General features: G+C 33.5%; 2 protein-coding genes and 1 long non-coding RNA gene across 4 annotated transcripts in view; all 3 read right to left on the bottom strand.

The window, feature by feature from the left end:
• Positions 1–14: 14 nt before the first annotated feature.
• LOC145325644 (uncharacterized) lies at positions 15–2,302 on the bottom strand. Its single transcript, XR_013881537.1, has 3 exons — positions 2,208–2,302; positions 764–1,392; positions 15–232 (listed from the first exon to the last, which is right to left on the bottom strand). It is a non-coding gene; the product is annotated as an uncharacterized LOC145325644 (long non-coding RNA).
• Positions 2,303–10,163: 7,861 nt separating this feature from the next.
• LOC145326643 (uncharacterized) lies at positions 10,164–16,543 on the bottom strand. The gene is made up of 5 exons (XM_080170012.1): positions 16,333–16,543; positions 15,607–15,696; positions 13,708–13,806; positions 13,352–13,500; positions 10,164–10,237 (listed from the first exon to the last, which is right to left on the bottom strand). Exons 1-5 carry the CDS (start codon positions 16,392–16,394, stop codon positions 10,164–10,166), a joined length of 474 nt encoding a protein of 157 aa, XP_080026138.1. The 5' UTR covers positions 16,395–16,543.
• A 5,720-nt stretch (positions 16,544–22,263) lies between these two features.
• Positions 22,264–27,978, bottom strand: part of LOC145327120 (juvenile hormone esterase-like) — a 100,228-nt gene continuing 94,513 nt past the window's right edge. For both annotated transcript variants that reach the window (XM_080170655.1, XM_080170656.1), the window contains exons 24-25: positions 27,074–27,160; positions 22,264–26,550 (exon numbers count right to left, since the gene is read on the bottom strand). In XM_080170655.1, coding sequence (XP_080026781.1) covers positions 25,938–26,550; positions 27,074–27,160 — 700 coding nt within the window. In that variant the 3' untranslated portion in view covers positions 22,264–25,937. The remainder of the gene's footprint in view (positions 26,551–27,073; positions 27,161–27,978) is intronic.

Below are 27,978 nucleotides of genomic sequence, written 5' to 3'. Positions count from 1 at the left end.
ACAATGAAAAGTGCTTTTCAGTTTGTTTTGCTGCTTTTTTTAGGACAGATAACTTTGAGCCACTTTTGACTTCAATGTTTATTACAAGTTTATGTTCAGCCAGCACAACCAAGGAATCCCACTCCATTGAAATTTCCTGTAAGTTGCATTTAAACCACTGATATTTGTAAAAATTCTCCAGGTTTTCATCAGGAATTATTTGTAGCCTTTTTTCATCCTCATTCTGTAGCACCTGAAATATGTTATCATTTAAATCCTTATACAAAAGTAACAGGATCACTGTATGTCTGTCTGTACTGAAGGATCTTGATTCTGAAGACCTGATATGGTTTCCCTTCACAGGTTAGCTCTTGTTGGTCCAGGAAAGGTTTATAGGGGTTGGTATCATCACCTTCCCATGAGAAATCGCCATAAAATACCAAAAATATTTTCAAAATTCTAGTGGTGCTTATCAACTTTTATCTTACCACCACCTTCCTTCACCACTACTATCTCAAGGGCTCCAAGAGTCCTCTAGGGACAAAAATGGTAGTTAAGTTAAAAGTATAACTTCAAAGTGCAGTTATGATTATAATAGACATTATTATCATTATGTAACTGGACAAAGTGTCTCAAAAAATCAGCCATGTTACCTCATAAAAATTAGGGATTAACCATCTCTTTTCAGGGGTTTTCTTTTCCACTTCTCCTTACACCTCCCTCATTTTTTTGACGTCACATAGCTGGTTTTTAACATGACACTTTGTCCAGTTGACATTATTACCTTCCTAAATAGCTAAGATTTTCCATCATCTTCTTTGAGATTGAATTAAGAAGTTTTGTGCTTTTCCACACATAAAGCCAGGTCTTCTTTCTTTATAGATGGTATTTCAAGTATTTTCATCAACTCTTTCTCTTCGCAGTTAATTTCAGCGAATTCATCTTAGCCTCTGATACTCCTACTTTTCTCTATTTTAGGTTGCAAGCAATTTTCTGATTGGAAACCTTCCAATACCTAAGCAATTGCCTTTTTGTTTCTTAGAGCAATCACTAGTTGCTGGTGCAATCTATCCTCATAGTTCTTATCATAGAACTTGTCATTTTGTTTAGATTTTCCTGATATTGTCCTTGGTGTTTCATTTTTTGACATAGATATTTGGTTGGGAATGGCAATAAGTCGCTCATCTTTGTCAAAATAAAACCTCCCAATTTGTTTTCTGACCTCGGCAATTTTATCTTGGATAGTACATTTTTCTTGTACATTGCAAGAACCCAAGAAATGAATTGCCTGATTGACTAATTTGTATTTTGCTTCAAAATCTTTGGATTCCTGGACATCTTGTGGTCTCAACTGAACTATTCCCAATTTGACTCTACAAGTACATCTGGTTGGAAAGTCTTCTTGCTCCATGTCTAAAAATGAAATGAATATTTCAATCCTTGTATAAAAGTAACAGGATATCTGTCTGTGTGTGTGTGTTTGTCTGTTGAACTGCTACAACGAAATAGTTTTTCTATACAACTAGCTTTTATATGTCCTTAGAATGTGTATAACTTTATTTGGGGAGGGTTTCACATTCTCAAAATAGAAATGGCCTAAAAAAAATAACCCTCAAAATATTCTTTTTCTTTTTAGAAATGAAATTAGAAAAGTCAGTGATCGAATTCCCATTTAAGTGCCACTAGAGGCTTCTAGTAAGAACTAAAGAAGCAGTATATATTATTATGAAGTTGTTTATTTCATTTATTTTTTCTAGCTCCAATAATACGTTGTCTAATTCAGTGGTTTTTTTCTAGAGTTAAAAGTATTGATTAATCGGGTATAGTCCCTTTTAAAGACAACGCCACTTAAGAGGCGTTTCGTTGTATTTAGGGTATGTTAGGGTGAGGTGATTGTCCTGCAGGGTTGGGCAATGGGCCCCGCAGGGTTAGACCCCCCTGCAGTGTCTAGAAATAGGAGAAAATCTACTGTGAGAATACGACAAATGGACAAATATGCTAAATCTAGCCCACTTATTCTTGACAGAATTTAATCAGTAATAAAGTCCTTCTCTTTGATATACGCACTTAATAATGTACTTTTACTAAAAAAAACTTCGTATAACAAAAATATAGAGAAATTCTATGGGCCTAAAATTAATGTAATTTTAAGTTAAACTATGTTTGCAATTTATTCAAAAACTTTTTAGCAATATTGTCACTTTTCTATCATTAATCAAAATAATTACCTCATACTTTAAGTATTGCTCTCCACAAATAAAAGTTGTCTTTCAGTAGATGAGCTTTGTGCTATAAATTCTAAAGAAAGCATTCATTGTACTTAAAAACATTTTCTTGTGTATTAAACATATAATTTTTTTTTGTTAAATACTTGTTAGATCAAATGATGATCGATATTAAAACTGTTTTAAATTTCATCAATATGAAGCTTTACAAAATTTATACAAAAGCTTTTGAGTAAATTTACAAAATGTCTCAAAAATCAGCCATTTGACGTCATGAAAATGAGGAAGATGAAAAGGGATGTGTGAAAGAAAACCCATAAAAAAGATATAGATAATTCCTCATTTTTATGACGTTTTTGAGACACTTTGTAAATTTACTCAAAGATCACTATAAGACATTTATTACTGTTAGGTTAAATCTCAAGTCAATAATTACGACAATATGTTAAAATTACTTAAAATATAGATACCTTTTTAAACTAAATTATTCTGTTTGAAATGCTGTGGTAGATTCAGCTGTAAAACTAAATGTTACATCTATTTTTAAAGTCAATTATACTTCTTATCTTTTGTTATGTTGTGGTTTGGAAATACAGTGTTTCAGAACTGAAAAATCAGAACAAATGTATATTTGTCGAATCAAAATTGTAGGTAAATTTGTTGAAGAACTGCTTGATACAGGATACAGAATTAGTGACATACTTACGTTTTTAGGACTTGATTATAAAGATCATTATCATTATCCCCATTTATCTCTTCTTTCCAGAGCGTAGGCCACGCACAATGGTTCTCCATTTATCTTTGAATTGGGCCTCAGTAGAGGCTCCACTGAAAGATGAAAAATTCTTTTCTCTCAGTTCTTCAAGGAATTCCCTCCTCCAGGTTGTTTTTGGTCTACCTGGTTTTCTTTTTCCTGTGAAGGGGTCCCAAGTCAAGGCTTGATTGGTTAAATCATCATGCCCTTTCCTTAGAGTGTGCCCCAACCATCTCCATTTTCTCTGTTTTATTGTCAGTTTGATGTCTGACATATCACTGCGCTCTAAAAGCTCAGCATTTGTGATCTTGTTTGGCCAAAAGATCTTGTGGATTCTCCTAAGACATTTGTTGACATATGTCTGTAGCTTGGAGACCACTGCTGTGTTTAAGAACCAAGTTTCGGCCCCATACAGCAAAACAGAGAGAACATTTGACTTGAAAAGTCTTAACTTGGTCTTTATGGAGATGTTGTTGGAATTCCAAATTTTGTTCAAGCTGGCAAAGGCTGTTCTAGATTTGTTAATTCTAGCTTTAACATCTGTCAAAGTGCCTCCAGCTTCATCAATTTTACTTCCAAGATACTCAAAGCAGTTAACATCCTCAAGAATTTGGTTTCCAATAGTTATTGGTTCTTGGGAGTTTGCATTTAATCTGAGTATTTTAGTTTTTGGAACATTTATTTCAAGTCCAACTTTCTTGGAAGTTTCAGCTATCATGTTAGTCCTTCTTTGCATTTGACTTCTATTGCTTGTTAACAAAGCAATATCATCAGCAAAGTCCAGATCTCCCAAATATTTGGGATTGCCAAATAACTGCCAGCGAATGCCATCATTGCTTTCACAGTTCTTCATGATCCAGTCAATGGCAAGGAGGAAAAGGAAGGGAGAGAGAAGGCATCATTGTCTGACACCTGTTACAATCTCAAAAAAGGTTGATAGTTTACCTTTATACATACCATTTCCACCTCCTTTATGATAGATAGCTTTAATGATATTGATTATCTTTTCTGGAATGCCATAGTGTCGGCAGATCTTCCAGAGAGATTTCCTGTCTAAAGAATCAACTGCTTTTTTGTAGTCAATAAAGTTTACAAAAAGCTCAGAGTTCCATTCCTTGGATTGCTCTATGATGATTCTTAGAGAGGTTATCTGATCAATAGTGGAACGGTTTGGTCTAAATCCAGCCTGATTAGGTCTTAGCTTTTCATTAACCTTCTTCTTTATTCTATTAAGATGAATCTTACTAAGGATACGGCCAGGTACTGAAAGAAGCATTATCCCTCTGTAGTTTCCACATTGGGTCAAGTCTCCTTTTTTGGCCAGTATTGAGATATGTCCATTTTTCCAGTCCTCTGGGCATAACTCATCATTCCATATCTTAGTGATCAAAGGTAGGAATGCCTCAGCGGATGTGTCTAGGTCTGCTTTCATGACCTCAGCTGGGATGTTATCAGGTCCAGCGGCCATGTTATTTTTCAAACTTTTAATGGCCTCTTTGATTTCCAATAGATTTGGCGCTCGACAGTCAATGTCAAGTGCATCTGAGGGTGGAATCTCAGTTTCTTCCTCTGGAACTGGAAGATTCAGCAGTTCAGTGAAATGCTCTGCCCATCTATTTAGAATATCCTCATCAGTTTTAAGGAGTGAACCATCCTTGTCCCTGATGTGTGATCCTGATTTGTGTACTTTACCTGCAATGCTCTTAGTAATCTCATAGACATCTTTCATTCTATTTTGATTAGCAGCATTTTCTGCTTGCAAGGCAAGGTTTTCCAAGTGTTCTTTTTTGTCAATTCTGACACTTTTTTGGATTTCCCTGCTGAGCCTCTTATACAGGTCTTTATCTTCTGGAGAGTTTCTAGAAAGTGTCTTTCGTCTTACCTCTCTTCTTTGATCCATGAGATCAATGGATCTTTGAGTGATCCACGGCTTTTGGTTAGCCTTTTTGAAACCTAATTTTTCTTGGCTAGTATCATTATAAACTTTTTTGATACCTTGCCAAATATCTTCCACTCCATCTTCCTCTTGAAGAGTCAGCAACTCAAATCTATTCTTTAGAGTGAGCTTAAACTCTTGTAACTTTTCAGAGTTTTGGAGGGTTGTTAAATTATATTTCTTCCTGGGGTTAGGCTTTGTGTCCTGCTTTTTAAATCTAAGCCGAACTTTAGAAGATAGAAGATAATGGTCTGAATTAACATCAGGTCCTCTTTCAACCCTGACATCAAGGAGAGAACCTTTAAAACGTCTAGATATACATATGTGGTCTATCTGGTTAAAGGTTCTTTGATCTGGTGATCTCCAGGTGGCAGTATGAATCTTTTTGTGTTTAAAGATGGTTCCACCAATGACAAGTTTGTTTTCAGTACAGAAACTTACAAGTCTATCACCGTTGTCATTTTCCTTGCCATTACTTAAGCCTAGGCCATATCTGCCCATGACTTCTTCTAAATTCTCATTATTACTCCCCACTTGAGCATTGAAATCTCCTAGGAGCATGGTCAGATCCTTTTCTTTATGACCATTCTTAAATACAGAGTCAAGCTGGTCATAAAATTCGTTTTTGACCTCTGTATCTGCTTGTTCTGTAGGAGCATATGCTACTATAATTCTCAGTTTGATGTTTTTAACTGAGGATTTGAAATAAGCCTCCATAATTCTAGGACCATGGGGTTGCCAACTAATCATGGCCTGCTCTGCTTGCTTGGTCAGCATAAGAGCCACCCCTTGATTATGGCCTAGATCCTCATTTATATGGCCTGAGTATAGTATTTTCAAGCCAGAATGATGTTTAAACTCTCCATTGTTTGTCCACCTTGATTCAATGATAGCCAGGATGTCAACCTTGGCTTTTAGCATTTCTCGGCAAATGTTTTCTGTCTGTCCTGACTGAAACATTGTCCGAACATTCCAGGTGCAAATTTTTGCTGGTCTGCGGGAATTCAGAATCATCCGCCTGACTGGTCTGTTAGCGGTTTCCCAGCCAAACATCATATTGTTGTTTCCAACCTCTACTTCGTTCCCAAGCCCAAAGTTAAATTGGTCATTACTTTGTGCGGGTTGAACATAAGCAGGTTTTTTCTAGGGAAGGATTGTTAGCCCCACCCAAACCTCCTGGACTGGGGGGAAGTGACCAGAATTCAGTCTGGCATCTACCCTGGGACCTTTCCAGCACAGTAGGACTCTTCTGGTGTAGCTCCTAGGGTCATTGATGTACGGTGCAGGATGGACGGCGTGCACGTACCTGGTCTCCCATGATTATAAAGATGCTTCGCTTATAACATTATTCTTTGTTGTCCTAGGAATCAGAATTCCAAAAATCAGATCAATCGGATAATTTTTCACATACAAATTTGTTGCTAAAAAAGTTAAGAATAAACATGTTTAAAATGGTAACAATTATTGAGTTGCTACGCTTTCTAAATCGTATCCAGCTATTACAGGAATCACCATGCAAAGTTTGAAATCAATAGGACAATTCTAACATGCCTAAATTAACAAAAAAAGCTATCCGTTCCAGACGGATGTACGGACGGACCGACCCTAATTATAGAAAAACTTCGCTTTTAATTATACCTCTTATCTTTAGTTATGTTGTGGTTTGGAAATACATGGAGGGTTTAGAAAAATACTAGATAATTTTTAAAGTGAAGCTTTTCTATAATTAGGGTCGGTCTGGCACGGATAGCTTTTTATAATCAAGTCCTAAAAGCGTAAGTATGTCACTAAACAGTATCCTGTATCAAGCAGTTCTTCAACAAATTTACCTACAATTTTGATTCGACAATTATACATTTGTTCTGATTTTTCAGTTCTGACACACTACAAGTGTTAATGTTCGTTTGTTCTCATGTTTCAGAGCTTTGCTTTTATGGATAAATCATCCTTGTTAGTAATATCATTTTCTAAAATCCCTTATATTTTTATCCTCTTTTAGATGAAATGAGAACTACCTCTTTGGGCTTACTGTCACTTAGGGTCTAGACCTCTCCACACACCTTTAATAATAAACGATCTGCGTCTTTGTGGTGTAAAGTGTCCATTCGCCCGATCGACAACCAACCCTTTTATTGCATGACCTTTGTCTGAAATTCATGGCAATGAGTAATGGTAATGAGTTGCGCCTGTATATGGGCATTCCTCCTACTCTTACTATTGATGTCACGTGCCTGACATAGCAGCAGTATGTCACCTATTAAAACGTCTCTAGTATAACGCAGTGTGTTCCATACTCGAATCCGACACCTCCCCAACAGTAAGCTGTTACCATTATTGCTAATAATACAGGTATAAACTTATGGTGATACAATTCAACTAGGCAAAATTTTGATCAAACATGATGCTACCAAAAGGAATCTACATAGGTCCACAATATTGGCACCATCCAAGTTGAGGAGTGAGAATTAACCCTATTTGATAAAATACCCCCCCCCCCTGCATCATGTGGTTTTGTACCCCATGTAAAATTTTGGTCCCTATAGTTTTCAATGTGCATATATCATACACTCTATCCAATTTTTCTCTGTCTGCCTGCAAGAAATACACTACTATAACTGCTAAAAGACTGCCACAATTAAGTAGACCCAACACCCAAAATTTGAAGCATCTAGTATTAATAACCTAAAGGTATAGGCATATTAAAATGACATTTTAGGTAAGCATAAAATCATAGCGGACAAAATTTAAACTAATACATGCTCCGCTGTGATTGGTTGTTGAAAAGAGTCAGCCTTCTGATTGGATGGAAATACTTATGTGGTATTCGCCACCCCTAAGCCCTAATTGTATGGTAACTTTGCTCCCAACTTGTGGGCGGTCCGAGAGATCTCCCCTGAGTAGGAGGTGGGGCCATTTGAAACCCCCCCCCCCCCCTGTATTAAAGTATTTATAGTTTGACAACCCTATTATGTTTAATCTGATTATCTTGCTTTTACCCACCCCTTTCAGGGATGGGGGATAAATATTGCCTATTATGTTATTGTATGTATATATCTTTAACCTCTGATTTTAGTATTAATTATTCCAATCTATGCATTGACCATTTTGTTGTATTATAAATTAGTATCTTGTGAGCTCTGAATAAAGTAACATCCAATTTATATTCTGTTTGTTATTTGGTGATACATAGAGAAGCACAGCTTCTCTATAACTACACTTGTCCATGTCTGTTCACAACGCCGTAATACCCGGACTCGGGAAGCGGCTGATAAACTGCGGCCGCTACCACACTTAAACCTGGAATTCTAACACTACAGTACACTCAGTACAACACAAATTTAAACCAATTTTTAAAAAATGATTTTGACTTTGAAAAAGGGCGTTTTTATTGTAAAAATGTAATTAAGTTACTGAAAATCTAAGTATCTGCTAAAAAAGCTTTTAAATTTTGTTTCTAAGCGTAAATTATTATTAAAATTTCTATAATAAAAATTTCTTACACCTAAAATAACATTTTTAAAAATTCCTATAGCTTTTGTTATTGAAGCTGGAGGCTTCAGATTTTTGTATAAGGTCTACTTGTGACAGTCTTAGTCTTCTCTCAGAAATTTAAGGAACCTGCAAGAAATACATCGATTTAACTGCTGAAAGACTGTCACAAGTAGATCCATTACCCCAAATTTGAAGCCTTCAGCTTTAATAACAAAACAGTTGTAGGCATTTTATAATGATGTTTTGTGTACAATGAAAATTTTGAAAGATTTTCATTGCTCATGTTAGAAATTTAAAATTAAACTATGTAGTCTAGAAATAAAATTATAAGCTAATTTTTGTCAAAAATTTAGTTTGCCAGTAACTAATTATATTTTTACAATGAAAATACCCATTTTTATAGTCAAATCATTTTTGAAAATTCAGTTTATCTTGCATTGTACAGAAAGTACTATAGTATTTCCAGCCAATCAGAAGGCTGAATCAGCTCAAGAACCAATCAAAGCTGAGCTTGCATAAGTTTCATTTGTCTCTGCTTTGATTTTACGCTTAAAAATGCAAATTAAAAATATTTATCAGAGATTTTGAGTATGAAATGTGGTGTTTTTAATGTAAAAATGTAATTAGTTACTGGAAACCTAAGTTTCTGACAAAGACAAGGTTATAATTTTGTGGCTAGGCAACGTAATCTAATATTTAAATTTCTCTTATGAGCAATGGAAATCTTTCAAAATTTTCATTGTACATAAAACGTCATTTTAAAATGCCTATAACTTTTTTTATTGTAGCTGGAGGCTTTAAATTTTTGGTATTTGGTCTACTTGTGGCAGTCTTAGTCTTGTCCCAGAAATTAAAACTATTCCTTCAAGAATTGTCAATGATATTTTTTTTGAGAAAAAAAGATTAAATATTAAATGTATTAGAACATAAACATGAACTCTAATTATAACAAAAACAGGATATCACATCAAATAATTATATATAAATAAATAAGAAATATACATATATAAATGAAATACTATATGAATATACTAGTGGCTTCGCCCCTATCATTTAGGTGCTTTTTCCCTACAGGTTCAGGGGAGATTTTTAAAAGTATTGTTTACATGTTTTAGAACTTTAAGAACATTTTAGAACTTTTTAGAGCATTTTAAAACTTCTTAGAACTTTTTATAACATTTAGAATTTTTTTACATTTTTATACTTTTTGATTTTATATTGTTTTAATTTTGCTTTAATCCAATGTTTTTTTGCCTCTAGTCTTTTTGGTACTTCGTCCCTACATGGGAAGGAAGATTTCCTAAATATTTTTAATTTAAAAAAAAAGTTTAACAGAAGAAAATAATTTGAAAATTAAAAAAATATTAAAATTCTAAAAACAAAAAAAAATTAAATTTTTTTTTGGAGGGTTGGGAATTTTTCGTTTTTTTCACCAAAAAAATAGCTTAAAACCACCATAGAACCAGTAGCTACATTCCCGGAAGAGTAGAGTCCAATCAGTTAAGCAGTTGCTGATATCTTAAGGGACGGACGGACTGATGGACAGACGGACAGACATCATTCTGCTTTGTATTATAGATTATACACCCATTAGAAAAACATGATTTTTAACAATAACAAAAACAAGACATCACAACAGTCTTAGATTTTAATAAAAATAAACAATAGTTATTACATTTTTACTTGTATAATATTAATTTGGCTGCTAAATAAAAGTAAGAGCAGTTGAGCAGTGCAACTAAACTGCCAAATTATAGTAGATTGAGGGATTATCTTCTTATTTGCCGCTTCCGCAAGCAATAAATGAGCTTGGTGTACAAGCATTATCAGGAGCTACCAGGGAAACTGTTTCTAAAAAAAATTAAAACTTTAGTTAACAAGTTAAAATGTTTTAACCTATTTTTGAAAGGTATATCAAAAATATACTCTGACACGTTTAGAATCATACTGCAGAGCTAAAAATGATAATAATAGCCCACATAAATTTTTATTGGGATTTTAAAGTAAATTTTTTATGGATTAAGTAAATTTTGCAGAATCGTGATGTGTCTTTTCTTTTAGGGTAAAATTCTTGCTTACAAAGCATTTTTGTTCATAATATGATTAAAAGATAATGATAGTAAAAAAATAGCTCTTTTGATTTGATATTTATAGTAATTCATTAAAAGTTAAAGATGTAGGATATATCTTTGAATTAACATAAAAACTATGAGGATTCAGCATTAACCAATGACAAAGCTAGAAATCTTTAAATTTAAAATATTGTGTTTTTACAAAGTGACTTATTTCCATTATAGTTAAATAATTTTTATGTTAATTCATTGATATATTGTAAAAAATTAATTTTTGATTAGTTTTGATAGATGAAATCAAAAGACCTAACTTTACTCTATACTAGCATACATTATTCATGAAGCAAAACACTCTAAAAGCTAAGAAATCTACCCACAAAGGAAAGAAATATCAAGATTCTGTAAAATTTATTTAATCCATAGTAAAAAATAAACTCTAAAATCCTCATAAAAATCGATGTGGGTTGTATTTCTCATTTTTAGCTTTGCAGCATGATTTTGAATCTATATGTATCAGAGTATATTTTGGATCTACTGCAGTTCATGGTAAAATATTGCTGGTAACAAATGCTTCCTGGTTCCTGGCAATATTACAAGATTCCTGGATCCAGCAGCACGCATATTCCCCTAAATCCTAGGTTCCTGTTAGCTGGCAATCTGCAAATTTTCCAGGTTACCAGCAATGAGAGAAGATTACTGGCTTACAGGAGTTTTTACCCCATACCCCTTATCACATTTTCTTAGAGGGTAAACAGCAATGATTAATAAGGAACAGTTGTTTCAATTATTTTATTAATAAAGGTGGGGGAAGGATATAGGAGAGTTAGCTCTTTACCTATACATTTAACTGTTTCTATCTTCATATCCAATTTCGCGCCAAAATTTGGGCGCGCCTTTTTATTTTATAAAATATTGAAAAGTGGGGGAGATAAATTCGTAATTTTCATCATATTAAAAAAAAGTGAGGCTCTGAAATCAAACAGTAACACCAACGAACTTGATCGCCTATAGAATGTCAAAACTTAATACTAGCCCCTCTATAACCTAAACTAACATAATTATAAAAAAAGTGCCGCAGCCAGGGAGGGGTGATCAAAATTGAAAAAAAAATTCTATGAGGATAACGCCAACAATTCTAGCCTAAATCAACAAAAAGAGTGGCGTAACTGTGAAGTACAGATCATGAAACCATGTAAGTAATTAGGTTATGGCGGGAGATTTTTATTTCAAATTATTCTATTCTCTCCCTTTTTTAGACTTTCAAATTTAAAACAATAAACCTTTACACACATGTGATTAAATTCGCGCCAAAATTTCGTAGCGCGAGTTTTTAAATTCAAATAACGCCTTAGGCTGTATAAACTTTACGGGAAAGAACACTTTCGCGCCAAAATTTGAATGACATTTTTATTTTAACTTATTAAATACGGGGTTTTTATTGGTGGGTATTCGAGTTAAGATAATGTAACCTCTTGACAAAAAAGCTAATTGGTTACCCATTTTTAAATTTTTAATCTCTGATACTCTTGGCGGGTGTTTTAAATTTAAATTATCTTCCCTCCTTTTTATGCTTTGTAAACTCAAGCAAGCAAGGTTGACTATATAGCAATATTTGTTATTTCTCAATTAAGATCTCACTGACCACTGATTCGATTGAGTTCTTCATGTTAGAGAAGCTTCACAAGGTCTTAGGCTATTTTCTGCCCCCTTTCTATCAATTTAAAACGGAGCCTCATGATGCTAGGGGCGCAACTGCTATAATTTACAATATAAAGTAGCGAAGGATTATAATTTAAAGTAAAATATTTAGGAAAAGTATGTTACAATTACATAATGAGTTTCATACTTATTTATAAGTAACAGGGTGTCCGCTTTTGTGTGTGTTTGACTGTCTTTGTACACAGAGGGATCTTGCTAACCGATAAACCAATTAACCTATTAACCATAAAGTTTTTCCTGACTACTTTTATATTGTTACTTTTTACACCTACGAAAACGTTGTATTATTAACTGTTGCGTAGCAATATTTATAGCATTACCTAACTCCCTCAATTAAAACAGAGAAACACCACTACTCTCGCACCCCCCACCATATCTCTAATTGTGGGGTAAGTGTAATAAGAGAATATTGGAATTAAAAAGGGAAATATTGCTTTTTAACAGGAATATTTCAAACATGGCAGTGGCCAGGAATATGCATAAATTGCTGGCAACCAGGAAAGTTAAACATTGGTGGCTCCAGAAATATTTCTTGTTATGCTAGATCCAGGAATCTTCTAACATTGCCAGGAAACAGGAAGCATTCGTTACCAGCAATATTTTACCATGAACTGCAGTAGATCCTATATTTTAAATATACCTTCCATTTTAAGACATGATGTAGAGAACATCAGGTCATTATCCAATTGTTATTTTATGCAATACTCTAACGCCCATTACGAAATTAGATTAAGTAACACCAAACTCTTTGATTTCACAAACTTTGTCTGCAAGTCCTAACTGTGCACTGTAATGTGTTGCATCTGTTTATGAAAAAAGGCATTCCTCTACTCTCAGTATTGGTGTCGCATACCATACATAGCTAAAGTATGATGGGGCTATTATTTGTGCCAATTAAGGTCTCAAAATTTTCTGAGCATGCAGAACTGTTTTTGGAAGGTGGGCAAATTCTTCCCAAAGTATTGTAATAGATTTTCTCATATTCATTCAAATCCGGTGGATAGGAACTGGTTCTCATCCATACGAAAAAACTATGTCTATCATTGTGTTATATCCAGCTTTCTACGAATATAAAAATGTACAATATATAATTGTAAATTCTATATCCGCAGAAAGCTGTTTATAATACGATGCGAGAAATAGCTATTCATTCGTATAAAAAAAATATACTTACTGACAGTAGTCAGTGAGTAGGTAGTAGAATATGCTGTTGTTGTAAGTGTAGTTGTCATATAATACCAGGCAAACCTGGCTTCTCTGTCTCCTTGGGGCTCTTTTTCAGTTGATCCACTTGTCAGTTCAACATTAATGTCCTTGCTTCTCCTGGATTGTAAAGGATATCAAAGATTGACGTGTTGATCACTAACAAATCTATGTAAAAGTGTGAAAGAAAAATGACTATAATATGAAAAAAATTATTATTTAAATTTTTTTCGAGATTCTACAAGAAACTTTGTTTTATCATGCCTGAACTATGGATTTTAGGAGGTTGATTTTATGAATTTAGTAAGATGATAAAAATATAATGACCTGTTTGATTTACTAGGTGTGATTTCGATTTCTTCATTTAGAATTAAGGATTTCTTTTTTCTAGTTTCTGTACATGGAGAATACTTAAACTTGGTCAACCTAAAATAAGTAACAAAGTTATGAATAAAGGATTGGTCAATCTGTTGATTTATGATTTAGTCTGATCAGCTTAATCTTACAAACAGTTAAAGCTGCCTTTTTTGAAAATACTAGTTTTCCCAACAAGAATAGAACAAAAACAGAGCAAGGAATGTAACAACTTTTGCTAGACATTACTTGTATTTTAAAGTTAGTATGTTTTTCAACCTATTTTTAAAAAATTACACTATTCTAAGACATGAAGATATATTTCGATTTTAGTAATCATTTTCAATTCATTTTGTCTAAAAAAATATAGGCATGAGATATTAGATAACAGCAAATATGATCAAAGATATTAAACATACATTTATATAGAACAATGTCACAAATTATTTTGAATCTTAGGTATCACCATAGAATACAGATGACTACTGAAAAAGTTTGAAATAAAAGATTAAAACATTAGTTTTTTAAAACAGGAGGAGTAGGTAATAATTATTGGCCTTGTTTGAGTTATGGGGCGGGGCATAGTTTTTATTAAAGGAATTTTTTTGATGGTTAGGAAATAGGCGGAGTTTTGGATGGTGAGTTTGGTTAAAGGCGGAGACAGAAACATTGCTTGGTGCAGACAGACAGACAGACAAACAGATAGAGTGAGGGAATATAATTACGTACACTAGACATGTTGCTGTCACATTACTTTGTACAGACAGACAGACAGACAAACAGACATAGTGAGGGAATATAATTACTTACACTAGACATGTTGCTGTAACATTACTTGGTACAGACAGACAGACAAACAGACAGAGTGAGGGAATATAATCACTTACACTAAACATGTTAATGTAACATTACTTGGTGCAGACAGAGTGGGGTTAAAAAAACTACTTACACTAGACATGTTGATGTAACATTACTTGGTACAGACAGACAGACAAACAGACATAGTGAGGGAATATAATTACTTACACTTAACATGTTGATGTAACATTACTTGGTACAGACAGACAAACAGACAGACATAGTGAGGGAATATAATTACTTACACTAGACATGTTGATGTAACATTACTTGGTACAGACAGACAGAAAAACAGACAGAGTGTGGGTAATAAAATCACTTACACTAGACATGTTGATGTAACATTACTTGGTACAGACAGACAAACAGATAGACAAAGTGAGGGAATATAATTACTTACACTAGACATGTTGATGTAACATTACTTGGTACAGACAGACAAACAGACAGACATAGTGAGGGAATATAATTACTTACACTGAACATGTTAATGTAACATTACTTGGTACAGACAGACAAACAAACAGACATAGTGAGGGAATTAAATTACTTACACTAGACATGTTGATGTAACATTACTTGGTACAGACATACTAACAAACAGACAGAGTGGGATTAAAAAACTACTTACTCTAGACATGTTGCTGTAACATTACTTGGTACAGACAGACAGACAAACAGACAGAGTGAGGGAATATAATTACTTACACTAAACATGTTGATGTAACATTACTTGGTACAGACAGACAGACGGACAAACAGACAGATTGGCTGTAAAAAATTACTTACACTAGACATGTTGATGTAACATTACTTGGTACAGACAAACAGACAGAGAAGGGGTAAAAAAAACTACTTACACTAGACATGTTGCTGTAACATTACTTGGTACAGACAGACAGACAGACAGACATAGTGAGGGAATATAATTACTTACATTAAACATGTTGATGTAACATTACTTGGTACAGACAGACAGACAAACAGACAGAGTGAGAGAATATAATTACTTACACTAAACATGATATAGTTACACTGCTTGCTAAAGTTGTTGATACTGTTGTTGTAGATGTAGTTGAAGAGACGAAAAAGAACTTTGGCTGCCTAAAAATAAAAACTATTTTGTAAAGAAGTCTAAGGTTTTATATTGGATACTATCAACACGGGATAAATACATAGTGCCGACAGGAAGGTCAGCGCTTTAACTGCTAAAAGGCTGATTTGAAGCATCCAGATTCAATAACAAAAATATTATGAAGCTGGAGGTTTCATATTTATGTTACTGGGTCTAATTCTGGCAGTCTTTTAGCAGTTTATATAAGGGGTCTTATTTCCGCAGGCTTACTTTAATTAAAAATATTTTTTGGCAGTAAAATATTGTTTACTTAGAATAGAGGGCTGATTTTTTGTGTGGAGATTTCGTTAAAAACAGTTTATAGATGATAGTACATTCGTGATTTAAAAATTCAGTAGTCATATATCGAAAATAAAGTAGAAAAAAAATTGTGGAACCTTTCATGTATGTTCTTAATATTTCTGTAGAATGACTAAAAGACCAACACACCAAAAAAATATATATTTAAAAAGTTCATTAGTATTTAAAATCTTCACATAGAATTTCAGCTGTCAATCTTGAATAGCATTGCAGAAAATTACATTTACCCCATAGCATCAGGGAATGAATTACTAATACTGATAGACTAACGAGTGAATTATAGAGTAGCAAAAAATACTTTATACCTAGCACCAGCAGAATTTGTATTGATGAAAAGTGTTGATAAAATGACCACAATGTACAACATGGTATTTTTAATTATCTAAAAAAAACAAGGATGACAACATCCTTAAGTAGCGCAGCTAAAAATTATGGATGGATATTGGGAAAAAAATTTACTATAGAGAAGTGTCATACAATAAAGATTTAACATGATAAAATAGGTAAACCAGGAAACCTTTAAAATCATGCAACCTTTTAAATCACGAAAACTTAAAAATCTAGGAATCGATCTAGCAACTCAATTAATAGAAAAATCTTAATGAAACTTGATGGAAATATGTATAATATGAGCATATTAATCCCTGATAAATTCAGCCGTCAATCCTGAATAAGAATCGAGAAAAACAAGAAAACCAAAATACTAAGAATCGATCTAGCACCCCAAACTAATCGACAAATCTCATCAAAACTTTGTGAAAATAAGTAGAAGCTGAGAAAATCACGTTTTCCCAAAAACGTTTCTTACGGACAGACGGACATTATAAAAATATAGAGTAGCTTCGCTACTAAATATAATGCTTAATTTTTATATATCTATAATACAAAGTAGAACAATGTCTGTCTGTCTGTCTGTTTGTTTGTAGCGAAGGATCTCGCTAACCGCTGAACCGATCGGGTTCTCCTTTACAGGGTAGCTTTTCATAGGTCCCGGGAAGGTTTATAAATATTTTCTTGGGGGGTGGGACACCCCAAACCCCACCAAAAAATGAAAACCCCCCCCCCAAATTTTTTTTTAACTAAAAAAAATTACCCCCCCCCCCCCCCAAAATTTTTCTAAAATACGAAAAATTTGTTTCATTAAACCTCTTGGGGCAAAGCCCCTAGAGGCTAGGGGCGAAGCCGCTAGTCCTTATAATAAAGTAACAGGATGTTTGTGTGTTTGTATGTTTGTACCGAAGGATCTCGCTAACCGCTGAACCGATCGGGTTCTCCTTAACAGGGTAGCTTCTAATAGGTCCCGGGAAGGTTTATAACTATTTTCTTGGGAGTTGGGACACCCCCAACCCCCCAAAAAAATAAAAAATCCCCCCCCCCAAAAAAAAAAATTTCGCCCCCCCCTCAAAAAAAAATTTCTTTTTACTTTTTCTTTTAAAATCTAAAATAAGAAATTTAATTATTAAATTCGACTCTCTCCTCAAGTGCCCCTAGAGGCCTCTAGGGGCGTATCCGCTAGTATATCATAATGTATTACTTTATTATTGTTAAAATTGTTCTTTCGATTTTAAATCTGATTATAATTTCTGAAACAGTCAGCAACTGTATCATAAGATTATTATCAGAAAGTCAGTATGTCAATAATAAATAATTATCTATACATATACAGCAACAAACGATAAAACTTCAACTTATAGAGTAGCTTCGCATCTGAAAAAACATTTGATAACATAGTGATGAATTTATAAAATTTGAATTATTATTCTGAATTTTCCTTAGTTATGGTTTTTTTAAAATGTCATATCTATAATAAGATCGGATCAAGTCAAGCAGAGTGTGCCAAACACAACAAGTAAAACAGAGTGTGCCAATATTTTGTCAAACAAAGCAGAGTATACCAATATTCCCCCAAGTAAAACATAGTATGCCAATATTTCATCAATCAAAGCAGAGTATGCCAATTTTTTAGAAAAAAAAGTTTAAACTGACAAACTGACGGTCTGAAATGTGAACTATAGAGTAGCTTCGCTACTTATATGATCATGACACAGGATTTTTGAATATTCATTCAAGTCTAATATTTATTATAATTAAGGTATTATTACTTTTTAATGTCATCTATATCAATCTACAAATATACTACTTAATGTATGCAAATTATATAAACTAGCAGCTGTGTCCCTAGCATCTAGGGGCCCTCTATTGCAAGTCTATTGCAAGTGGTAGAAAAGTTTCAAAAAATAGCCTAAAACCTAAATTTTAAAATAAAAGATCTCACTATTCGCTGGACTTGTATGGTTCCCCTTTCAATGAAGCCTCTCTTTGGTCCTTAAAAAACACCCTGATTTTGTCAAAAGTTTTCTTTTTAAAACTTAAATGTTTAGTAGATTTTCAGCTCTCTCCTTCCCTCAAGTGCCCCTAGAGGCCAGGAATAAGGTATAACCAACAAGCAAAATAAATCTAAAATAATATTTGGGGGGCAAATGGAGAGGTCGTCAATTTTACGATGTTTTGCCCCCCAACGACAGCTGAAAAACACGTATAAGTTTCGTGATTTTCTTCCGAATTAATTTCGTTATTGGTATGAGCTGCCTAGAGGCATCCGCTAGTATATGTACATAAATTATTTCAAAATTTTAGGAAAAGCATTTTTTGACAAGTAAAGCAGAGTATTCCAATATTCCCCCAAGTCAGACAGAGTGTGCCAAAACAGGGAATTGACAAACTCTGGTTGACTTGATCCTAAATTTCTAAGAATATAAGTTTCATGAACCTATATTAAAAAGATATATTTGAAGGTTATTATTCTTTGTAAAAAGTAGCACAATTTTTAGTAGTAACGTTACTCTTGAATTCACTTTGTCTGTCAATTAGTCTGCCAATCAGTTAGCCAGTCAGTTGGTAAAGCTATGGTGAAAATGTGATTTGATCAGCTGCTATTTAAGATGTATAACGGAAGAATTATGTTTTGAGATTATTTATACCAATAAGCATCAAGTATAAAGTTTAGTTTGTATGTCATTCTAAAAGTAAGATTACAAAATATAAATGATTTGATACCTATATTTGCGATAAGATTTTTATCTGTGAGCATATGTGGTATATAACGGTTTGGAACATCCGGGACTATAAGGTTGTCAAATTTAACTCTAAGACACCCTGTAAATGTGATTTTTGCGTTATGAGAGCTAAAAAATGGTCCAAATTGGCAATATAGATACATATTTTAACTAATAACAATAATATTTGCCTTTTGATCAAACCAATTTTTCGTATTTTAGATTTAAAAGAAAAATTTAAGGAAATTTTTTTTTTTTTTTTTTGGGGGGGGGGGTAGTCGACCCTACTATTTCAATTTTAGTTTTTTTTTAAATTGGGGGGGGGGGTTCATTTATTGGGGGGGGGGGGCGTCCTACCCCCTAAGAAAATAGTTATAAACCTTCCCGGGACCTATGAGAAGCTTCCCTGTAAAGGAGAACCCGATCGGTTCAGCGGTTAGCGAGATCCTTTGCTACAAAGAAACAAACAAACAGACAGGTAGACATCGTTCTACTTTGTATTATATATAATTTATATTGTATTCACTTTGTATTCTTGTTTTAACAAATGATATTCATTTTGACAAAAATGGGTTGGTCATAACCCTGCAAGGTTACTAAAAATTACCTAACCCCTGTGGAGAGCCCTAATCCTGCAGAGCTATTACCTAACTAATCTAATTTAACTTAATGACCGCATATTATATGTGCATACATGGATTCCTTATGTAAATCTCAGTTACAATGGTCAAGCAACCAACCATTTTTTTTACCGTTTTCCATATATAAGCACTTGAACCTACCCCCATCATTAAAAATGACCCCATATTGACTTTTGCACCCCCACACTATGTTCCACGAGTGACAAAAAATCGTTTTTTACATTTTGTAAAATACACTTTTAAACAATTGTTTAGTAATATACACAAGTTTTGGGAAATAAAGCCGAAAGAATTAGCTCTTTACTATGAAAAATAAGAATTTTACGTGTAATTATACCAGAGGTATGGAATTAAGTTCCTTTTCATCATTGTAAACAACTATTTTTAAGGTCAACTAAACTACATTTCAAATCAATGTGGACCCCTTATTTTTAAAGCTATTTTTAAGTATTATATATTTTTGGAATCAGTATGTAATGATTTATACGTTTAGCCTTTAAAAGAATTCAAATCTCCATTTTTTGTTGTAATTGTAGATGGTTTTCTTAGCATACTCGATTTCTGTAATATAGACAATTTTCTTCTAATGAAAATTTTACGTTTGGTTCCAGATCTTTTAAGACCAAAAGAGTCCAAGCAAATCCTCTTACATGGTGATATTAGATGTATGTACAATATCAGAGAACTTTACCCTGTGTATGCGAAGGTATGCAAAGTTTGTTTTTTTAAGCCCTAAAGATACTGGGGTCTATAAAAATATAACAATTTTTAAAGATATAAAAGTAATTTATTTTTCCACTTATTTCCAACACATAATCAATTAAACTAAAAGTAAAGAAAAGTTTTAAATAAAGATTATCCCTAAATGTCTAGGCTCTTATTTGAACTATTTTACCTTTTTATTTGGGGGAGGGGGGGGGGGGTAATGCCCCACTTATATCCACATCTATACCCATTAAAGATAGAAGTTTAAAAAATTTTATGTGGTTTCCTAGTTCAAATATATATTCTTATTTAATTAGTATTATTTACTCCCTTCACACTTATATTAAGCAACCTTTTTCCAAAGGTGCTTTCAAAAAGACAAGTAGAATTTGTATTGTTTAAGATAGAAAATGCTTCCTTTCAAGTAAATTGAAAATAAAATAAAAGTCTTATATCAGAGATTTATAAGGATTATACAATGGCCGAGAAATTAATGTACATTCCCAATGCTAATACACAAAAATTGGCCCTTCTTTAAATTACAATTAGTGATTGAAACGTTTGGACACTCAACTAATAAACCAACCAATCAAAATTCAATAAAAGTCCCACAAATTGTTATGCCTACAAATAAGAAAACGCTATTTTGTGAATTTGGGGACTATTATAATAAACAGCCCATTGTCCCCTCCCTCCGTACATTTACACACAGAAAATAAATAAGAAATAGGCTCATCTGTATGTAAACTTGAGATTGGAAATCTCAAAAAATAAATTTCGGCAGCGGCGATCGGCGGTAAAAACGGCGGCAGATTTTCATATAGTTTCAGTAGGTCATACATACTTGTTAGAAAAGCTTATGTTTAAAATTTGAAGTCTATAGGTAAAAAATTGCGGTCTCAAGAGCTGTTTTAAGATTTCTGAGGGATCAGGACCTGCAGGATCATACCTGGACCCTGAAATTGACTTAAACACTTAAATTTCATATTGGTATGTATTAGTATAGGATATTTTAGTATTTGGTAACTTAAAATGCTTAGTTTAAGGCAAACGAAATATTTTTGCTCTTTACCTGTATGACCCTGCCAGGTCTGCTGGCATCCTGTGCCAACCAGGATGGAGATATTCAAAATTTCGTCATTACATTGAAAGACACATGGATACTTATTGCTACTTAAATAAAATTTCGTCAAAATTTTAAAATATACACTCGCTATGATTTTTTGTCATTTTTTGGCTTTTCTGGAACACAGTGCCCCATGTGCATATATGGCTTCCTTATGTAAATCTGAGTTACCACAGTCTAGCAACTAGCCCTCTATCTCTTACCGTTCTCCAGATATGAAAAGTACCCCCTTAATGAAAAAATGACCCCATATTAAATTTTTTTACCCCCATGTGCAAAATGGCTTCCTAATGTAAGATGGGGTCAAAAATACATGATGGGGGACAAAATTACATGATACCGGGGGGGGGGGGGAGAGAGGTTTATTTTGCCAGATGGCGTGGGGTTGGGGGTAAAAATGTCAACCCCTCACTTCTCAACTGGGAAGTTCCCGCATTATTTAGGTTTACAGAAGAAAGAGGAAAATGTATCGTCAATTTAGATTGCTAACATGGACCTCATTTTTTGGCAAGTTCATTCATCCAGTAGAAGAGGAGGGGATTGGTTAAAGGGGGTGGATTGTGAGTATCGCTTTTTTTAGCCAGCTGTGAGTTTTATAATATTAGAGTACATGAAAATCTGGTGCAACATCCAAGTAATAATATATCGATTGCTACGATATAGGTTCTTATTTTTTTCAGTCGAACGTCTTTATATAAGAACAAATAAAATGATAATAAATTTATTAATAAACCGAGTATAATAATTTTATGTAAGAATATTTACTATTATCTATATATAATGTTTAAGCTGCATTGTAAATTTATGAAAACTAGGTACTATTCTATTTCATTTTCTTAGTATATATGCATTATTAAGTAGAATTTGCATTGATCATAATTCAACAGTTAGTTATCGCATTGTATTATAGACATGTTTCCGCGGATATTAAAATGAAAAATGATTAAAACCAGTTTTGTTAGCCACAAGAGACCGAAGGGCCCGGGCCGAGGTAACAAAACTGGTAACAAGTTCATGATGTATATATTAATATTCGTGGAAAGTTGTCTGCTGTAATACGATGCTACATGTGAATTTTCAGTATGGCAGAGAACCGGATCTAATCGAGTGGATATAAATTGGTTTCGAAGCCGAAAGCACTGGCTAACAAAATTGGTATCAATTTAAAGATTTTTACTTCAATAATCGTGAAATAGTCGTTCGATGATTTTTAAGTATGGCAGAGAAACGGTTCTAATCCAGCGGATATTAATCGGTACCACAGCCATACTGAAAATTAAATAAATCGATTTAAGACACTCAATGTACTATATTGGTTACAAGTAAGCTATTTACAAATTTTACAAATTTCACTGGTACAAAATATCACAAATTCATTTAAAGGACCTAGTGCAGTAAACGGTAAAATTTCCTGGTGACGATAATCTCCAAAAATAAAAATAGCCAAGAACCAATAGTGTACAAGGAAAGCTTTAATAAAAACGCGTAAACCGCGGGAAAAAAATGTGGATTATTAAGCAATAACCATTCTCGTATGCAGACGAAACCGGTGGATTAGAACCGGTTCTCATCCATACGAAAAAAACTATGTCTAGCATCGCATGATATCCAGTTTTCTACGAATATAGAAATGTACAATCATAAGATTTAAACCTTCGGCATCTCGGGGCTAATAAACTGGTTTTAATCTTATAATTGTACATTTTATATCCTAGGAAAGCTGTTTATAATACGATGTGATAAATAACTATTACAGATTTTTTGTATACCTTCTTTTACGGTTAAAATTTTGTGCGAGCAGAATATATACTTTCCACCGTTTGGTTGTTAGCACTCTTTAAGAGCTTTACTCTTAGATTTTTGGAGATAATCGTTACTAGGAACATTTAAGCGCGAACTGCACTAGATCCCATTTAAAACTAAAATCAAATGTAGTACTAAATCTAAAATTAGAGAGTTATTGGAATGGACTGTTGAAAAAATAAGTTATTGGCTTAAATCATATAAAGAAATGTAGGTATATCTATCATTGCGACGATGTACTTTGTCCTATCTACAATAATATCCTAATCAGGGAAAAGACAATGGCCGATAAATTGATTTACATGCATGATAATGATGACAGAAGTTTGGTTTATTATATATCTTGGAATTCGTAAAACCTGTTCTCCCCCTCTCTTTTTTTCCTTCCCCCATCAAGTTTCCTGTCACCTATAATTCTAGTGTTTATACAAATGCGCCAATTTTTGTTTTATAAATTTTTTTTTTAAATGACATCTGTTTGGATTTCCTTTGCAATTAAGTTTTTTTTAGGTACAGGGGAGGTTTTGAACTATTTTGGGAGAGCGTAGCTCCACCCTTCCAGTTTAAAATCCCCCCCCAACAAATTTTTTTAATATTTCTTATTAAAACTCAAATTAAAAAAAGTAGAAGGGCGGTTGACCTAGAGGCTTCTATGGGGCGTTGCCCTTAGTCTATCTTAAAATAAAACCTATGTCTTGCATTTTTTTTCGATTAGGTGTTTGATCACTCCTCCCACTTTTTTGTATCCTCCCAGTTTTTTTTTCTGTCTCCGCCTTCAACCAAACTCACCATCCAAAACTCCGCCTATTTCCTAACCATCAAAAAAATCCTTTAATAAAAACTATGCCCCGCCCCATAACTCAAACAAGGCCAAGAATTATTCCCTACTCCTCCTGTTTAAAAAAAAACTAATGTTTTAATCTTTTATTTCAAACTTTTTCAGTAGTCATCTGTATTCTATGGTTTCAAAATAATTTGTGACATTGTTCTATATAAATGTATGTTTAATATCTTTGATCATATTTGCTGTTATCTAATGTCTCATACCTATATTTTTTTAGACAAAATGAATTGAAAATGATTGCTAAAATCGAAACATATCTTCATGTCTTAGAATAGTGTAATTTTTTTTAAAATAGGTTGAAAAACATACTAACTTTAAAATAAAAAAATATTTTTATCATTTAATTGTTATCCTAATAAGATAAAAGTTATGCTTGAAAATTGTTTTAATAGCTATTATTATATGTTGCATCTTTAAAAAAAAACGTGAAAATTGAGATCAGAATTTGCATAAATTTTATACTCATTTGCGTCATTGCGTATTTTCGGAATTTTCTTACCCGTCACCATGATAATGTCACCCCTTCTGCAAATTAAATTTAGTGATTGAAAATCATTAAAAGTCCCCAAGAGGTTGTTAAGCAAACGAAGGTACTTGCTTACATGTGGTAGACTGGAGCACCGAAACCCCCCCCCCCCGCTTAGTTTTGACAAAAATCAAAAATAAGGGGGGGGTAGTTTTTTAATGTCTGGAAAACGGCAAGGAGGAAAAAAGCTCAGCAAGGCAAAGACTTAACCCCCCCCCCTTAATTTTGAAGAAAATCAAAAATAAGGGGGGGGTAGTTTTTTCACTGTACAACACGCCAGAAAGTTGAGTGAGGTAAATCAAGAAACCAGTATACCAGAGGGGAAACCTTATAACAGGGACAGTCATGTTTTGGGGCATAATTTTCTTATTTATTGACTGATTTTAGTAATTGATGTATCCCTGAACAGAAAATGAAAATAAGGAGGAGGGGGGCCAGTAAAAGGTTTTAATTTTGCGCAAAATTAAAACCTTTTACTGGCCCCCCTCCGGTCTTCACATGTAAGCAAGCACCGATATAAGAAAACTTTATTATAAGACTTTGGGGACTAGTACAATAAACAGCTCATTGTCCTCCCTGATTTTAATAGATAGATAGATATACCTAAAATTAATTTTTCACAATGAACATATGTACATTTAAATATTTAAAACATGAACAAAAACAATAAAATTGAATAAACCATATGAAACGTATAGATTTAGAATGAGTATAATTTTAAAAATTATCATTGACAAATATATTAAAGTTAAAGAATAGAGGGGGCATAAGCTATATGTAAGTCTCCCCTCAGAGGTATTTAAAATTAACTAATTGCGTTGGAAATATAAACACTGACAAAAAGGGTCTCAGCAACTTGGTGCAGGTAGATTATATTTACATCTATCTTTATACGTTTATTTTTAATATAACCTTTATGAAATAGCCTATCCAATTTGTAGTATGTCTATAAACCGTATGACACATTTATCCTAACCAGGATCAGAATTCTGTGATCCATCTCAGTGAAAATTTCCCCACAACCTACTTCCACTCTTTCTATCCGCTTCCCTTTAGTTACAACACAAAACAAGTGTCCAATTTTTCAGCAATTCCAAAAAGAATTAATTTGCTATATCATGGCCCTTGATTCTAACATACAAACTGAGATACCTTGTTTATAGAGTAGCCAAGCTGCTGATTTATAAAAATACATTATATTATATACATTCAACATTCGCTATCACTTTCAACATCATTTTTGATAACCTGAACAACTTCTTCCCTGTCAACTATTTCAATGCTGCCATTATCACCGCTGCTACTGCTACTTGATGAAGCTGTTCCAGCTGTTTCTATTCTGCTCTCTGTTAGGTTCTCTCTGGTTACACTGCTTTCAATTAGGTTTTCTCTGGTTATGCTGCTCTGCATTATGCTCTCTGTTGTTACACTACTAACAGAAATAGATTCAACAGTCAAGCTGCTTTCAATTTTCATCTCTCCTATTTCACTGCTCTTGTGTAGGTTCTCCTCAAAATAACATTCAACTCTTTCATCCTCTGCATCATCTAAAATGTCCTTTTCTGCAGCTGCGGTAAGCTCAATATTCTCAACAGTCACACTCTCAACTGCTTCAGGTTCATTTTCATCCTCACTACTGCTACTACTACTGCTGCTGCTGCTACTGGAATCTTGAATAATCTCCTCCTCATGGGTGGTTTCTATCTTGATATCCTCATGGGTGGTATCTATCTTTATATCTTCATGACCGATGCCAGTGTCGGTTTCAGGAATAGGATAGCGGACTCCAGGAAACTGACTCCAGGTTGGGGAGGAGTAGCGTCTAAACAAAGCGAAATTAATCAGGATCTATCCTGTATAAATCTTATAAGTAGTTATAAAGCCATTGTTTATGTTTAGGTAAGAGGAATTAAAACAATTCACTACAAATGGTTGTTTTACAAAAACTAGAATTTTTTTTGTTAAAGGTCAAATAGAAAAAATGGGGGAAGGGGTTAGTTTTTCTTAACTTTGTTTGCTTTAGGTCAGTTTAATTAATGGGAAGCCCAGAGTGTTAGGTAACTAAAGGTTTAGCCTGTGTTAGGCAAATAAAAAAAAACATACATTTGTGAAATTTTGTTGTTGATTATAATTTAAATTTCTCGTTCTTTGACCTATCTCCTATTCGACCCGACCCCCCTGTCCCCCACCCCCAAATTCATTAGAATCAAAATGAAATTTTGTCTATTCCTAAAAAGGGAGAAGTGCCACCCAAAATGTATAAAGGTATTGCTTAACCCGATCAAAGAAAAAATATAAATCCCCCAAATGAAAAAGTACATAAAAATGATTTTTATATTATTCACCTGAATGTGGTTGGAATTTTGTCCCACATGACTTTCCATTCTTGCATTCGAGATATATAGGATTCATTCCTCATCATTCCACTTTTACTAAAAATAAATTCTTACTCTACAAGTAGACTTGACAAAGTGTCCGAGAAAAATAAGCCGTGTGACGTCAAAAGATCCATATCTTTTAAAGAAGTTTCCTTTCCCACTTCTCCTCTCATACCTCCCTTTTATGACGTCACGCGGCTTATTTTATCGGTCATTTAGTAGAGTCTCCCTTCGATTCTTGCTGCGAGATATATAATCTTCGTTTATCAACATTCCACTTTTACTAGAAAATATTATGACATTAGTAGCGGAGCTACTCTAACAGTTACTAGAGCAGATGCGTTCCAAAAGTGGGGTGTGAGAAAAGTTTGAAGCAGCTTATAGTGCTTATGAAAAATGACGCAATATTGCCCTACTATTGGTCAGTTAAAATGTATACTGATTATCATTAGTTATTTGTATTATATGACGTCATTTTTATAGAAACTATAAGCTGCTTCAAGAAAATTTAGGTACTTTGCTTATCAATTTACCAATCAAGGGACGTATCTTCGAATTATGTAGGGGGGTTCTATCCCATCTTCCCCGCTCCCCTGGAAATAAAGTTACAACCCTCTTATTGAAGCTCACACCCCTTCTATTTTGATTTATATTTTTTTAGGAAAGGGAGGGGTGTAAAACGTGTTTTTTCAATGTATGACCCCCTCATGCTAAGTCATAAGAGGGATGTCTAAATTTACACTTATGGTTTCTGTGCGTAATAGCATAGTACAGAATAACAAGAGAAATGTTATTATTAAATAATAACATTCATCTTTTTCACTAATAGATAAAGAATATACATGGATATTATGACAGGGCAAAAATGGTCG

The sequence above is a fragment of the Acartia tonsa genome, chromosome 8 (genome assembly GCF_053477335.1).
Source record: "Acartia tonsa isolate MP-2025a chromosome 8, ASM5347733v1, whole genome shotgun sequence".
NCBI classification, from domain to species: Eukaryota; Metazoa; Arthropoda; class Copepoda; order Calanoida; family Acartiidae; genus Acartia; species Acartia tonsa.
This window is presented reverse-complemented; position numbering and strand designations above follow the sequence as displayed.

Coding starts and splice junctions, on each gene's coding strand:
- LOC145326643 (XM_080170012.1), bottom strand. CDS start 16,394: ATGTTGTACATTGTGGTCATTTTATCAACACTTTTCATCAATACAAAT. Junction 15,697..16,332: donor ACAAATTCTGCTGGTGCTAG/GTATAAAGTATT, acceptor TTTTATTTTTAG/GCAGCCAAAGTTCTTTTTCG. Junction 10,238..13,351: donor CTACTCACTGACTACTGTCA/GTAAGTATATTT, acceptor AATTTTTTTTAG/AAACAGTTTCCCTGGTAGCT.